Source organism: Thunnus albacares, chromosome 20 (genome assembly GCF_914725855.1).
Source record: "Thunnus albacares chromosome 20, fThuAlb1.1, whole genome shotgun sequence".
In the NCBI taxonomy this organism is placed as follows: Eukaryota; Metazoa; Chordata; class Actinopteri; order Scombriformes; family Scombridae; genus Thunnus; species Thunnus albacares.
Genome location: NC_058125.1, coordinates 17,941,266 through 17,957,424, shown reverse-complemented (window position 1 = coordinate 17,957,424; position 16,159 = coordinate 17,941,266). Strand labels below are relative to the sequence as shown.

Below are 16,159 nucleotides of genomic sequence, written 5' to 3'. Positions count from 1 at the left end.
AGACACAACAGCTTTATTCATACACCATAAAGAGACTTTCAAGTGCTATCCGTCACACCAAAACACAGTTAAAATAATAAATCCATAAAGGCTTTAAAAGCTCGGAGCAGTTTCGTTGTTGGCTACATTAACATTCTTCCATATACCAGACATTACAAGCAAACAGAAAAAGTTGCTCTATTATGGGGGAGCAGGTTAAAATATTCAGAAATGCACATCAAATTGCCAGCCATTACAGGGTAATTGATGTTCCCTCTCCACAATTTTTTTGTCAGCTGCCTTCAGTGATCATTTTTTCTATTCAGAAGGCCCGACAATGCTGCATCTGGAACATTAAAAACAGCCTCAGTGTGAAACTAAAGTGAGCGATGATTTCAAAAATACCATCCAAACCTTTTCCAAACTGCTGTTAATAGTACTTAAAATGATAATCCAATGTTGCCGTGACTGAAAGAACATTGGCTTGTGGAGGACTGGTATAAAGGTTGTTTTAAAGGCTTACATCAGTTCAGCTCTTACCTGTAGCTCAAAGTTGGTCTGATCCAGAAATTTCTTGTTCAGCACTGCTGCATACTGATTAATGGCCCGTAGGAACACTCTGGAAAGATAAGAGGAAAGTGTTCAGATCTAGTCTCTGAAATAAGTTTTTCTTTTACACCTTAAAACAAAGGTATTAACCTTGTATAGTTTCTAATTACATGGCCTTAAAGGTCACTTTCCGGCAACATGTGTGCAGTCTCTACTGCAACCACTTCACTTATTAATAAAGTAGCCCCCAGGGATTCATATTCACATATCATGCAAGCACCACTGTACAAAACACTTGAACTCACAGCAAAATGTCACGTTACAACCCACAGAGGAAACGCTAAACAACCCATGTTTAAACCTACAGTTCAGTTACAGTACAGATGTTTGATTACTGAACTTTACTGCATTGCAATTACACTATAAAAGGCAATTCATGGATTACATTTACCTACATCAACACCACACAATGGCTCAAACTATTACATATTGCTGCTCCTACCTCATATATACTGTGTACAGTACACCACCTCTGGGACACAAGTGCTGTTTTTTATTCTTATTTTATTTAATTACATTTATTCCTTAGAGAAAGAGAAGAGAAGCTTTGTACTTTACTTTCAATCTGGCGTACCTGGGCAGGTAAATAAACACTACATGATACAACAAATACTACAATATACAGTGACCGCCATATCTTTGTTCCAATCATATACCCAACTGTACACAATGTTTATCATTGTTACAACAGAGGACAAACTTTTTTATTCATGCCTTCTTTCTTTTATTGAGTTTTTGTTTTCAGAGGTCAGTTTTTTATCATTTTTCATGGTTCCAGTTGATGGGGGAACATTCATTCATGTTGACTATAATTTCTTAACAAAGAGGAACAAATACCAACAGAAAATATTTTCTTAGGTATGGCTAGTGTTAGGCAACAAGAAGAACTTTGTTATGGTTAGTTAAAGAGTACGGTTATGAATGAGAACTCTAGTTTTTGATGTCAAAAGTCAAACACATTTCATATCAACATTCACCAAGCTAAATAAGGGCACTACTTCCTGCAATGGCCCTCAATGTTGTCACTGAATTTAGTAGAGCAGAAGTGCCCAATATGAACTCATTCATTGAGGTGAACTGTTTTAAATCTGTAGCCAGACATTAGTGGTTTATACTTCCATGAAGAATAAAAGTTTGCCCATATGAGGAGGTGACATACAGGTTGAATCATTGTTCTTCATCTTTGGCAGACTGAGGTAAAGAAGGGCTGGAGGCTCTCCTGAAAAAAGATGCAATGAGTGCATCTTAATGAAAACACTGTCTGATGGGTTAATCCACTCTGATGTTGCAGAATTAAATGTTAATAACTTAAGTGGCATGAAGCTTTTAGAGGGGAATTATGATTGCTACTTACAGAGTCAGAGGCCCATTCGCTATTTAACTTCATTCCCTGGCGGAACCAGCCATACAACAATGTGTGTACTAATCTCTAAGAATTACCCAAAGAAAGAAAAAAACTCTTATCATGAGCGTAGGAGAAAAAAAAAAGTCCAGCACAGCATATTCAAAAACCTGGCTTATTTTATTTAAGAAAGAATCACCCCAGGTTTTTGTGGCTTCTGTTCTCAATCTTGGTCCCTGTGAACTCCGACGAATGATTGCCCGAGGTAACATGAATGTGCGATAAAAAAAAATGGCAAGGTGAAACAAGGACAACTGTGATGCCACTTGAGTGGATTGCATCAGGGTTTCATGAGCAGGCAATAAAACGGCATTAAGATGTAACGCTCATGTAACCGACACTGGCGGGTGAGCTGCCATCTGGTACACCTGGAGCTCAAAGAGATCCTTCTGCCTTTGTCATAGCCCAAGTTAAACCCTTACCGAAGCTCGGTCTCATCGTGGCAATCAGTCATCTCACATATCATCTTGGAATCTCTTACTTTATGTTTCAGATGCTTGGCAATAAGGGTCAATGCCACCTGAGCTTACTGGAAGGTCTAAATTTTATTGCCGTAGAGAGGGAGCTGAGGGTTTCCCTCACCGCCCCGTTGAACTGACCTTGAACAGGAATAACCAGCACTGTTGAGACGGCAATGCTGTGGGATCTGGGGTATTTTAAAGCTATACAATATTCATGTACCACATTTATCTCCATTGCTGACTAAATGCTATCTGGGGCCGATGTGTGATACATATTAAGAGTCACCTTAATCATTAGTTGGAAAGGTTAACTGTCATTGAACACCTTTGGATAAGCCATTAGAAGTCCATTTCTATGTCTCTCTGGCTTTAGAGTTGGAGAGCCCTCCCTGCCCCCCAAACACACCCATCTCCTGTGCACTCAGACAGCCTATTACCACCATCCTGTCTGCACGAGCACAGGCTCCCTCTCTGTACACCTCACTCAATTTTCTGCAGCTGTGAACATGCCAATATAGTTGATACGCTTAACACTGGACTAATGCTAAAATGTGTTTCCATCCACAGCACCTGTGGGTTGAGAAATATTACTGCTCAATACCTAGGGCTCATTATTTTCTGTTTACAAGTAAAGAAAAAAACAAAAGGTTGATTATAAATGTTTTAGAAAATCAATACTACAAAAATCAAGGTAAAAAAAATCACTGCAGCCCAAACACTGCAATTTGAATATTTGGTTTACTATAAGCTATGGTGATCATCCAACACAACAACTTTATGGTTGTGTTCATATGTAATTTTGTCATCCTGTTTTTCTGTAATTTGCCATCTGGTCTATTCTGTTCACCAACATCTATTGTGTGTTTGTCCATCCTGTAAGAGGGATCCCTCCTCTGTTTCTCTTCCTGAATTTTCTTCCATTTTTTCCCTGTTAAAAGGTTTTTTTTGATGAGAGGAGTTTTTCCTTTTTTGAGGATCTAAGGATAGAGGATGTTGTATTGCTGTACAGATTGTAAAACCCCCTGAGGCAAGTTTGTGATTTGTGATATTGAGCTATACAACTAATATTGACTTGGAAGACAGAAATAGATGTAAATCAGTTTGCTTATTTTAAAAAAATCCAGGTGTCGTAGTCAATAATCTGTAAAAAAACAAAGCAAAAAAACCCAATGAGCTTTGTCTATATGGTGTGTTTGCCTGGACAAGCATAGGCACAATGACTGACCTACAGAACTTAAACATGCATAGAAAAACCTGTTCATTTATACGTGAAAAATATAACTGGTTCAACATGACTCAACTTGACTGATCATTTCAAATTACCAAAAGCTGTAATTTCTACAAACATCAAGGTAGCACAGAGCTCTCGTTGCTGGGTCACACAGTAAGGAATATGAGCAAGATCAATACTATTCGCAGCTTCTCACTAAATATGACTCAACAGGCAAAATACAGCTGCAATCAACCATTTCTTCTTGATCTCTCTTTCCGGTAAACGCACCTCTTCATGGTTCCACTACTATTGTTTGATGATCCGAGCAAATGAAATCTCCTTTGCTCTCTACATGACTGATCTACGTATAGTATCCGTCTAATGGGAGATGCTTTTCATAAACATGTTTTATTAGAGTCTCTCTCTCATGTTGCGGCTCACACAGTAATGTAAACTCCACTACCTAAAAGCCTATTTGAAGCCAGGCAATCTGCCTGAGCGCAGAAATATAATGGGCTTTAACGAACAGACAGGACAGTTCCTCTGTGAGCACATCCTGCCATTAATTAAAGTGAAAAACTTAATGAGGCGGATGAAAATAGAATATACTCTCCCTCACAGTGGGCTCTGACTAAGACACTCCAAAAAGGCCATTTCAAACAAGATTAAAGGCATTCAGAGCTAATTTCTTCAACTTTGGAATAGATTTTTTAATTGTGGACTTAAAAGTATGACATTTTAAAAATGTGTTCCTTATATAAATGTGATATACTAAGAAACACTCTACTCTAACTGTCTGTATTTGATTTAGTCCAAGAGGAATTATTCATAAAAATATGTAACTACTCTACAGTTAAAAATTAATTACCGTATTGATTTTAGGGAGAAGTCTTTGCACAGAGAGGAATCACGCACAATGAGTGTAATTCAAGACTGTTTGTATAATATACAGTTAATAGCTCACTAGCCACTCTGTACTGCCACTGCTCTTTCAAGCTTACATTATTAACAAAGCCAAATGCCAGGGGGAAGATGCTCAACTGCCTTGCAACATCTGTGACGGCCAGTCATTATGCAGCAGAGGGAAAATAAGATGCTTAGATGTAGAGGGAGATGGAGAGACAATGACAAAGCAGTTCTTTATAACGTCATTACAACTACAAGCAAAATGTTAACTGGGAAATTTAAGCTGCTGCTATAAATGTAATCAAAGACTTATCAAACGGACTCAGTGTTTGCTTTATGCCTTCAGCTAAGACATCGAGCATTTCTGGGGACACCCTAGAAATTTGTAACGCCTATAAACAGCCTGCCCTCATGCTGCTTTCTGTTTTTTCATCCAAAGTTCAGCAGGGAAATCAAGGTAGCTCTAATCATCTCCAGAAATCACGGGCTTCCCTATTTTCTGCTTAGGAAGACAAAAACATAACTTGGAGATCTGTTAACTTTTTAATTAGGCAGTGCAAGAGCAGCATAGCACCTCCTATGTATTAGCGTTATTCCGATACTATATACATCTGACATCATTATGATAAATATGCTCCATCAAACTGTCAGTGTCAGAAAAATCACCCCATTACTGCTGATTGATGAGTGTGCTTGTGCATTTACATTTCGGCACACACAACAGAGGGTTTGCTTTTTGCACCCTTGTTGCATATTTTTCATCAGCTGACTTCCTGCAGATGATCTGCACCGCAGACACCTAGCGCATATGCTAATGAAAAGTTATCAGCAGATCATACTTGCTAATTGAGTTCAGAGAGCATCCCAGATAATGATCCCAGTATTTGCATACTAGCCTGCTGAATAGCTGGCGTATCTGCCTGTGCTACGAGATAAGGCAAGGTCAAAAACCTTCATTATCAGACCAGTTTATTAAATTAGATTACCTTTATTTCAGACACCTGATCTAATATTAGATCAATGTATCTGTCAACATATTTTCAACCCAATTCCCACTCCAGTGTGACAAATTTCCTCCTGTGCATCTTAAATACAGTATATCTGGGTCTTGTTAAAGTTTATCATGGCTTTTCAGATAGACTAGACTGCAGGAATTTACACCAAGCAGCACACCTCAGGGAAGCTAAAGAATCACTGGAGTGAGTCAAAATACTGCTCTCATCTGTTATACCCGTCCACTTAAACAGAGAAAAAGAACTTTCTTACTCCACTTTAACATTTAAAGTACACTTTGAGCAATGAAGAACGAGCCGGGATGATAGCGCCAAAGTAAAATTTTTGTGCCAAATACAAAATTGGTCTTTTATCTTAAAGCTGATGTCAATTATGTCCTTTAATTAACGCCTTTTAATTAAAAATCTGGAGCGGTGAATGGTGGATTGTGCCAAAACACTAAAAAAAACATAGCATTAACGTGACATATTTATTGAGTTTGTCGGGTCACATCTGCTGGCTGACAATGCCAGTGCTGATACATTTTTATAATTTTTACTAAAAAATATATTCAAGATTAGCTCACTTGGCTAGTCAAAGAGATTTGTTCTATCCACCAAATATTTCTATAGTTTGAACATCCTCTATTAGTTAATCAAAAGACTGGCATTATGTAATTTACGGATCATACACGGTATCACTCTTTGTGAGGCTGCACTAAAGTACGCTAGCACAGCAACATGCTCGCCATGACAAAGCTAAGATGCCAATGTTAGTAGGTATAATGTTTACCATGTGATCTTAGTTTAGTGTGTTAGCATGTAAATGTACAGATCACCAAAGTGGCTGCAAATCATCCTCAGGGGAACATGAATGTCTGTTTGTGCCAATCCATCCAGCAGATGTTTCAAATATTTCACAGGATAAGTGAAAACTTTGACCTGCTGGTGTGGCTAGATAAAAAGTCAGGGGTCACCAAAGTCATTAGGCATAATCCTCTCTGCACCATTGAGATATGTACCGAAATTCATGGCAATCCATCCAAAAGCTGTAAAGATATGTCACCCAAAACCAAAAATGTCAACTTGCTGGTGGTGTTCATCCTCTGGGTACCATGAACATCTGAACAAAATTTAATAGTAATCTATCAAATAGTTGCTGAGATATCTGAGTTGGACTCAAAGTGGTGGACTGACTGACATTGCCATCCCTAGAACCCAGCAGCATGGTAAGCAGACATTAAATGTTAGTCACCTTAATTCTTTAAATCCTGATGGTAAATTAGATATTGTTTTAGTTTCAATTCTATTTATATAATAAATGGCATACAGTAAAGCATTATTTTTAATCTAGGTAATATAAAACAATGTATATTATTGATATATACTCACCAGGCACTTTATTAGGAACACCTTTGCAATCTAATGCAATCCAAGCTCTGCCATAAATTCTTCTTTTATGAAGCTTTTACATTTTCAGTTCTCATTGACACTGTCAGAAAGGCGATAATTCTAAGTTCTGTTTATTATTGAGGTCATAGCAGGTGGTGGTGTTGAACTGGAGTACATTATACTTATAAGTGTTCCTAATGTTTTGTCCACGCCATTAACATACATGAGTTTTGACTGACATGCATTAGATTGCACAGGTGTTCCCTGTACAGGCATTCACACACTGTCAACATGCAATGACTATAAAGGAGAGCTCTGCAGGAATAGTTCATTTCATCTCTAGGAACTTACTGAGAGAACCAGAAGACCCTCAGAAGACCTTTGCTGCATTTCTCTGTACAAGACCGAACTGATGACAGAGGCCAAGTACAAGATCACTTTTGATATGAGTTTGTGTGTGTGTGAGAGAGTTGACACGCACGTAATGTGTATTTGACCCTATATGCAATGAAAGCGAAAAAGATATGATTTCTGACTGACCCCACAGATCAGTGAAGGCCTGTCAGTCATGTGAATACTGTGGGAAAAAAAAGCTGCAGTCCCTTTGACTTGGCGGCACCAGCCATTGTGATGCCAGCATCAGAGCTAAAGCGCGCTAGCTACTGCCAGCCTACTGTATAAACACAGAGATCTGAGATGTAACAATGACAGCAGAGGTGCTTTTCATCCAGACAAAAAGTTTGTGACGAGGTGAATGGATTACTAATGAGACAACACAGTCTGATTTTAGTCAAAACTCCAGATACAAGTAAGCCAAGAAAACTCCCACTTTCTGTACTGGAGTCATAGTGTTGGCGAGGTTCATGTTTAGCAGTGAATAAGATAATGAGGCATATTCAAAGTTATCAGATGAATCACGAAGCAATTAAAACAGATTCTAACAGTCTAAACCTTTAACGCAGTGTCTTTCTTCACAATTTCTTTTAAAGACAAAAGATATGCCTGTAGAAAAGTACAGAAGAACTTTTTGTACCCAAAACATCTATAAGCAAATTTTTGCACTCTCTCTGGCACTTTTTGATGCACGCACAGCAATGTTTCATACAGTGATAGTGTTTAATTGGATTCAAACTCTCGGCAGCAGTTATAACACAATCAGTGTATTAGAGATGATTATATAGAGCCTTGGCATATTAGCAAACTGACACTCATGCCACATGTGCCCTTTTAGTCAATGTTGATTGCAGTGTGCATCACTGCTGGTTTGAATGCCAAATTAAATACACATCAAATATGCAGTCAAGAAATGGGGCCATTTGGTTTGACATACTGTTAGTCTAAAGACAGAAGTAATTGGATTACCAAAGTGAAAGGAGCATTCATCAAGTGTACTGCAAACATGTCAGTTACGTTGAGAGAGGAAAGAAAGAAATGAGCTACAGCATATTCACTGGGTCTCCAGTGAGGCGTTTGCCTCAGTGTAGTAATGGATCCTAATTTTATACCTGACAGAAAAAATGTCATTCCCTTGTCTTTCCAAACAAGAAAATTTAGAAGTCAGCGTCATCTACAGAACATGGGTGGAAAGTAAATTACTGCACAAATTTGAGGAACTTAAAATTTACTGCATTTATGCTACTTTATACCATATTTTCTACTACTCGACTGCATTTTATAGAGAATTATTTTCTTGTTTATTCCGCATCAGTCATTTGAGAGCCATAGTTATTAGTTACTTTGCAGATTAGAAATTTAAATACAAAACATGCTGTAATCTTATAAATAACAATGCACTATTATAAATTAAACTCCTAATGTGCAGGTGTGGCTTCTTATGAGATTGTTGATTACTTGGTCCCTAGGACTGGATCGTCATTTGATGTGTGAAATGTCTGATGAAGTTCATTTGACCGAAATGTAGCAACTGAATACATTTAGTTTGAATAAAGTAACAGTGTGTGGGAGCTCCTACAAGTACTTTAGCTCAGCCTTGAACACTAATTTAAAAAAAAAATGCTGCTTACATGTTAATAGAATAATAATACACACTGAAAGGCTGATGGTGGCATTCTGTAAAATTGTTTTTATTATGGTACAATTTGCTGATGATGCTTCTGTACAGTATAAGCATAAAATAACATTTTGAATGAAGGACTTTCACCTTTACTGGAGTATTTTTACATGGTGGCGCAGCTACTGTAATGATCTTCCACTCAAGGCTCTAATGTGGTAGGTCTAGGTCACAAGATAGTTTTTCTACACAGTAAGCAACCTGCTGTTTCTTAATAATGACTTTGATAAAACCACGTAGAGAGAAAGCACATCGGATGTTATCGTTCTTAAGGGGGAACAATTTAAAACCGACTGACAAGGTAAGATCACAGCCACTCAAATGCACTGCAGTCCATGGGAAAAACAATATTACCTGTCTGGGCAAAGGCTTATCAACAAGCAGATACACACATACTGACAGACATGAACACAAACTCCAAGTGGTAAACTCCGAGCACATTCTGTGAAGGCTGTGTGCCTGGCATTTACATCAGAGCTATCTGAGTACAATGAAAACGTAAGATTAATGTAAAGCTAACCTACACTGGCATTGTGGCAAACAAATACCGATACATACAGCAGCACCTGGTAATGCAGTGCAGTATGCAACAGTACATCACAAACCATGTTTCATGGCTCTCTCATGGTTCATCTATAAATCTCGAGATTGCAAAAATTACCAACCACGGCTCGAGAATGAGGACACAAGAGAGAAAGTAAATAACTGTCACCGCATTAACAAAGCAGTGTTGCAGGAAAGCCATGTGAAGGTCAGGCTTTTCTTCTCAGCTCACAATACGAAAAAAACATCATTCTTGAGAAGCTCTGGTAATGTGCATAAAAAGGAGATAAACAGATCATTTGGAAGGTTTATTGGTAAATGTCATAGCATAGCAACAAATAGTATTCCTTCTTAAAGAAGAAAGAAAACCTTTGCATTGCAGAACCAATCCAAAGTCTTTAAGGTGGCCCTTCATATTGGGGTGGTGACAAGCAGTTCACTACGGAGGAGAATGGGGGGGGGGGGGGGGGGGGCATAATTTCTGGAAAGGTGTGTCTTTGACAAAATGTAAGGGCTGTAGGTTTGTTAGCGGCTGTTCTCACCACCGTTCAAGCAACTACTGTGCGTTTAGAAATCCCCAGACTTCTGTAGGCGGAGATCTCCGATTGTCTGGTATCGCGAGACTAGTGACAAACCAACACAGAGTTATCACCTAACCATGTAGTAGTTTCCCTCAGCTCTACAGAGCTTTGTAGCATATTTCAGCACATTGTTTTGGTTTTCAGCCCACGGCTTTGCAGTTTTGGTTCAATCCCTATGCTTTTAGTGTCATTTCCAGCTGCAACAGTCAGCTATTTTCAGCTGAAAAATCTCTAAAAAGCCACGGCACACCATCTGCACAGGTAAACATAGTGTAATATTTAGCTGCTAAAGTCAGATAATTCCCTCAGGAGTGGATGAAGATCAAAACAGAGCAAAAAGGAATGTGAATATTGGACTTTAAATTAATGCTAATGTTGCTCTGGATCTGCTGGATGTGTAAATATGCAACTGTTTGCTACCGATTTTGCCATATCAACACAGTTAATGCAGGTTTAAAATTTTACTGCAAGTTCATGGTTAAGCTTTTCATAAATATTTACGACACAAACAAAAAAAGGTTAATATTTTGTAGAAAATGCTAATTCTTTCATGGGTTTTAAACAAATGTAAAATTGTTGATGTAGATATGATATGATATTTTGGAAATTAAATTGTATTTCCAAAACATTTCTGGTATTTCTATATAAAAAAATCTTCCTTATCCTTATGTCAGCAATGATTGTCTCAATGATAGTATGTTGAAAGGGGAGATTGAAAGAATTTAAATAATCTTTCAGTTTTTTGAGACCCACAGGGCCACAAAACTGAAAGTGACCGCAACTGGAGTAGAGAGTTATCGTTTAATGTTCTGTCAATAGCCTTCTCTTTAAGAAGGGGGTATGTCAAATCAGATACCCATATGTCCACAGACACTGTTTTTTATCTTGGTGGGTGGTGGGTTGTACAAGGGCAAACAGGATCACAACATCACTGGCAGTCTTTTCACTCTCTGAGTCCTCCCTTCCTTCCAGACCTGCCCTTCAGGTCCTGGATTAATCATCGAGAGAACTCCAAACGGCAGCCATCCAGCTTCAGAAACCCTCTCCTAATGAGTCTGTGCGGGACTGATGGCACGGGTTACCGAGTTAAAGAGCTGCTTCTTCAGCTCGCCTGGGCTTTCATCTTTTCATCTGCCACGCAGGGCTCTCTGAGAACTCCCCATTCATCTCTCAATCCACTATTCTTACACATAATTAACAGCTCTGCAAGAAACTTTGGGTGTCATTTGGGGAAATGAACTGATTTTGAGAAGGCCATCTGATGTTAACTCAAATCTAATGCATTAAGAGTTTTATTACATGTCCCAGTAAGGCTGTTAGGCATGAAAAAAATTATTTATTTATTCTTTTGTATGCCAAATAAAGAGAGAAAATAATGCAATGACTTAAAGATAAGTTTAGGTCCACACACTGTGTGGATGTTATCTTCAAGACCTTTAAAACTTTATTTGCTAAAATTAATAGCAAAGATTATCGAAAAATATTTTGCTGTTGATGTCTTTTTGTCGTTAAAACTGTTAAGCTTCCATAGTGAGAGAAAAAAAAACACTCAACACTTTATCAATTTGTTTAATATCACTAATTACAGTTCATTATCTAACATAATTTTACCTCAGTCTGTTAATTAAGTCTTTTGGTTGCTGCAACATCCACAGCTGTTCAATTGCTTACCCTCACGACTAGACGAAAAAAAAAACATTACCAATGAACATTGTTCAGATTGATGATGATGGCTGCACTTAGTATGCAGTGATTCAGCACATCTTGGGCTATAAGGTTGAAAAGCGCAGAGCTCTTGAAAAGTTTACTATGCAAATCTGTACGAGAGCACATTTAGCTGACTGAACAAAGCAGCCAGCAGCTGTTGTCTTGTAAAGAAAAAAATGTGAAACAAGGTTTTCCATCCCTGGGAGAAAATAGATAGTGAATACAGTAAAAAAAAAAGTAAATTCAAATCAAGTGTCATATCTGCACTCCAGAAGCTTTTGCAATATTGTCACAAAAGGAGCTTTAATTGTTTGATATCCTCAGAGCCTGATACACAGAAGTCTTGACTTGTTTGTATAAAGAAAATAATGTGCAATTTTGTAAGTTCTGTGCACTAAAGAAACATATGACCACTGAAATATTTGTGTCAGGGAACATGTAATCAAGTTCACAGCCAACCATGACCTCAGCAAGCAAACTTGTTCCCTGGAATTTTTGGAGAACAAGTGTGAGTTCATCTCGGCTGCCAATTAATTGTCGCTATTAAGCAATGGCCAGTTGGCATTGGGCAAATGGCAGTCAGTGGCTAACCAACCTGATGCTGCTGTCCCCGGGGCAATTAGAGCCCATAAATCAGTTTACAACCTGGAGGAAGTAAGAGGCGATGGGTGGAGGAGGAGGAGTGGGAGGAAACGACTGCTGCTACTGCCGATGCCCGTCTCATTAGTGGTGCTATCATAATGTGTCGACATGAAAGAACCGTCTGCTGGTGCTGTGGGTGGAAATCTGTGTGCTGAATGTGGCATGTGCGGATTGCCCAGAAACGAGACACTGTGGGGAAGGACTGAGGGATATTCAAATGTTCTTCATGAGGCTTTTAAATGTATTTTTTAAAGTCCTAAAAATGTTTTGACATTACTAGAAAAATCTGTTACAAACCACTTGACAAAAACAGACTGTGGGGGTTCAACACTATGTTGCTTATAGTGCTTATAGTAGAGAAACCCAAATATTCACTTCCTCTCAGCTCTATAGCGCCGTTTAGCCTCTTTTGGCTAACAATTGTTTTGGATTTACGACACATTTATGCTATGGTTCGCTCTCAACGCTCTAATTTTTCAAGCAGCAGGCAGCTGTTGGCAGCAAACAATCTCCGATAAACCCAATGTACACTGACTATCCAGCGGACAAAATTACAAATTAGCTGGTGAAGACAGTCAAACACCTGGCAGCTAAAGACACTCATATTTGCTCATGAGGTGGTAGAGACCAAAACAGGGCTAAAAGGAGAATTAATATCAGATGACTTATATTGATTTATGTCGCTCAATGTCTGCTGGATGTGTAAATAGACAACATCCAATCACAGCCCTTTTAGTTTAACCAATTTTGTACAATAGTATGTTTTTTTGAGAGGCATTTTTCTTCTTAACATTGCTTTTAAAAATATACAATGAACTCGAAAATGAACTTTATAATGAAGTGGTAGTCCTAGTTTAATGTTGCAGCCTCAGAGACCTGACACTTTGAAATTTGCAGACTGGCATCAGTCTCCAGCGCTTTGGGAATCAAAGAGTGCACAGCAGAAGAGCATGATGCACTCAAACAGTTTCTTATGCTTTTAGATTGTAAATGCAAAACATTTATAGCTCTCTCATGGGATGAATGGATGTGTCACCTTGGGTTCGTTCTGTGGGGAGCGGCGGGGAAACAACCGATCAAACACACACTGACGGATCGCGATAAATGGAAGAGTTTTGCTAATTTGTCGCAAAGCCGACACCTGCAGTATTCAAACGGGCTCAAGTATAAAGACTGTGAGATGAGTCAGACTTTGACAGGCTTATTTTTCATCAAGTTGAACAATGATTTAACTCCAGCAAATGGCTGAATGCACTGACTAGAATGCAGAATTAATCTCTCGGCTGTCACAAACAAGTGCGAGTAGACAAAAGGTTCAATTGGGGAAGATTCTGCTGAGGCACGGGAGATGACACATTGGCCTCCAATCTGAGAGTCAAAAAAACAAAACATTTCACACCCTACAAAGCATGATCTGAGAATGAACTGCCGGGAGATCAGTGATGCTTATCACATCCCCAAAGTTTCTCTATAAAGTACAGGATCACAGTGGGTATGGAGTGAACAAGCTTGTTAGTCCAGTGCATGCAAGTGGGAGCATGCCTTGTTGATGTGTCCCGTGTGTGTGTGTATGTGTGGCTGAGGAGGGTCAGGACTGCGTGTTTTTATTCCCTGACATTGCATCTCAGTCCACAGCTGAACAGATGTGATTTGCACACTTTCAGGGCACAGGGGAGCATCATCACCAAGTTACACAGTCGTTCTCTGCAATCGTGACCCAGGTGGCTGATAATGTTTTTTAGGAGGGACTGTGTGAATTCCAAAAGGAATTTGGCTTGTAGTAATTAAATGGACAGATGAAAGTAATAGAACTAAAACTGAGAAGCGGTGCAACCTCTAGATAAATATCCTAGCTGATGATGATGTTGGAATGGTTTTGGAAACAGTGGGCAGGTAGTCAAAGTGCTCATAATCATCTAGGGGCTGCCTCCATGAGCTTTGCACCTGCTATAAATGGCCACTTTAAAGCTGCGCTCCAACAGAGCTCAGGTACTCTGCTGTTGTTGTTATGTGAGAAGCCATGTCATTATAGTTTTAGTACTTTTCATTGTTTACTCCAGTTAATGTTCCATAAACTGGCATGTAAATTTCACAATGACCTTAACAGTGATCTTTGACCACAGTGCAAAAAACATCCAGCATTTTTAATAATGCATGGATGCTGGTGGGGAAAAGGGAATTTTCTTTCTCAGTTGTCAAAAAACTGACTTAAGGTTTTTATCTGACAGCTGTTACTATGCCCTTATACAATAGAGCACAACAGTCTCTTCTGAAAAGATACAAATGGAAGGATAAAAAAATTTTTTTTAAAAAAATCAAAGAAATCCTTTAACTTTTTTTCTAACTTCATCTGACAAGTGCACAAAAAACACAGCTGTTGACTAAACTCCTGAACTGCAAAGCACATTCCGTCTCTTTTTATATTTTCAACAAAAATGGAATCAGGCAAGTTTCACATTAATAAAACAGAAGGCTGCGGCAGCACAACAAGCAACAAAGTAGAGAGATGCTGAGACTAAGTTTGGAGATTAGCAGGCAGCATACACCTGAGCATCTATAATTCATGTGATTGTTTGCGGCTGCGCTTACCGCTCATCTGATTGCTGCACTGCTGAGGCCTTGTGCCGATATTTGCATGGAGAGAAAAACATTAGAAAATATCCTAACCCACTTCTGACTGCTGTTCCTTAGCAACAACATTGTAGGGAGTTTAAAGCAGCATGGTTTATGTGTGTGTATGTTTGTGCATGTGTGTCTTAGTGGTGTTGTACTTACTTATTTTGCATCATGTTCATTATGACCCAGTCCGAGGGGTAGACGTTTTTCCCAATGAGATCTTTAAACATGATGAATGTTTCCATTAGGAAATCCTGCAAGACAGAGAGAGAGAAAGTTTTCAAAATAAAAACTGTAATTCTTCCCACCTCCAAGATAAGAGCAATCTGAAATGAACTGTTACGAGTTTGTGGCTTTCAGGCAGAAACAGCTTTTAGATTAGTTTGTAAGGTCAGGGTGACTTATATATATTTCCCTTTTGCAGATGGAACGTGAGACCAATATGTTCGCATGTGTTGTTAGTACAATGAGATTACAACTGTCTTCTCACAGGAAAACGATTCATGCGGTATTTAGATAACATAAGCAGGACATATAATTATCCACTATTAAAGACATCAAAACAACTTGATAACTAGGTGCAGTTATAATACGAATGAATTCTCAGATCTACCTTCTCTGCAGCAACATCGCTTCAAACCCGTCTTATCTTCATACCTCAGGGCTACAAAGTCAAATCAACTTTTTTCTGATGTTAAAGCTCTGGTATCTTTTTTTTTTCTTTGACTTATTCCTCTATTTATTCTTCAATCCTCTCTCTATCTTTCTTTCTCTCTCTCTCTCTATACATAGATATATGTACACACATATTTTCAAGGGACACAAAGGTATATTTTACTTCTTTTCTCAACACGGTTTTGCTTTAACCCTTGAAGTTCTTTCTTGCTTGAATCGTTCCATCTTTAAGATAATTATAATGTCACACCCACAATAGCCTGCTCTTAATATCAGTAGCAGCTTTATACCTAAAACCTAATATGCACGCAAATCTATTTCTGGCTGCAGATGTTCACTCCTGGATGAATCCCTGGGTTTTGTGGTGTCG

General features: G+C 38.6%; 1 protein-coding gene across 4 annotated transcripts in view; it reads right to left on the bottom strand.

The window, feature by feature from the left end:
* Positions 1 to 16,159, bottom strand: part of dock1 (dedicator of cytokinesis 1) — a 184,852-nt gene that overhangs the window by 46,260 nt on the left and 122,433 nt on the right. For all 4 annotated transcript variants that reach the window (XM_044337095.1, XM_044337096.1, XM_044337097.1 and 1 more), the window contains 2 exons: positions 15,274 to 15,368; positions 520 to 598 (listed from right to left, as the gene is read on the bottom strand). In XM_044337095.1, the coding sequence (XP_044193030.1) occupies positions 520 to 598; positions 15,274 to 15,368 (174 nt within the window). The remainder of the gene's footprint in view (positions 1 to 519; positions 599 to 15,273; positions 15,369 to 16,159) is intronic.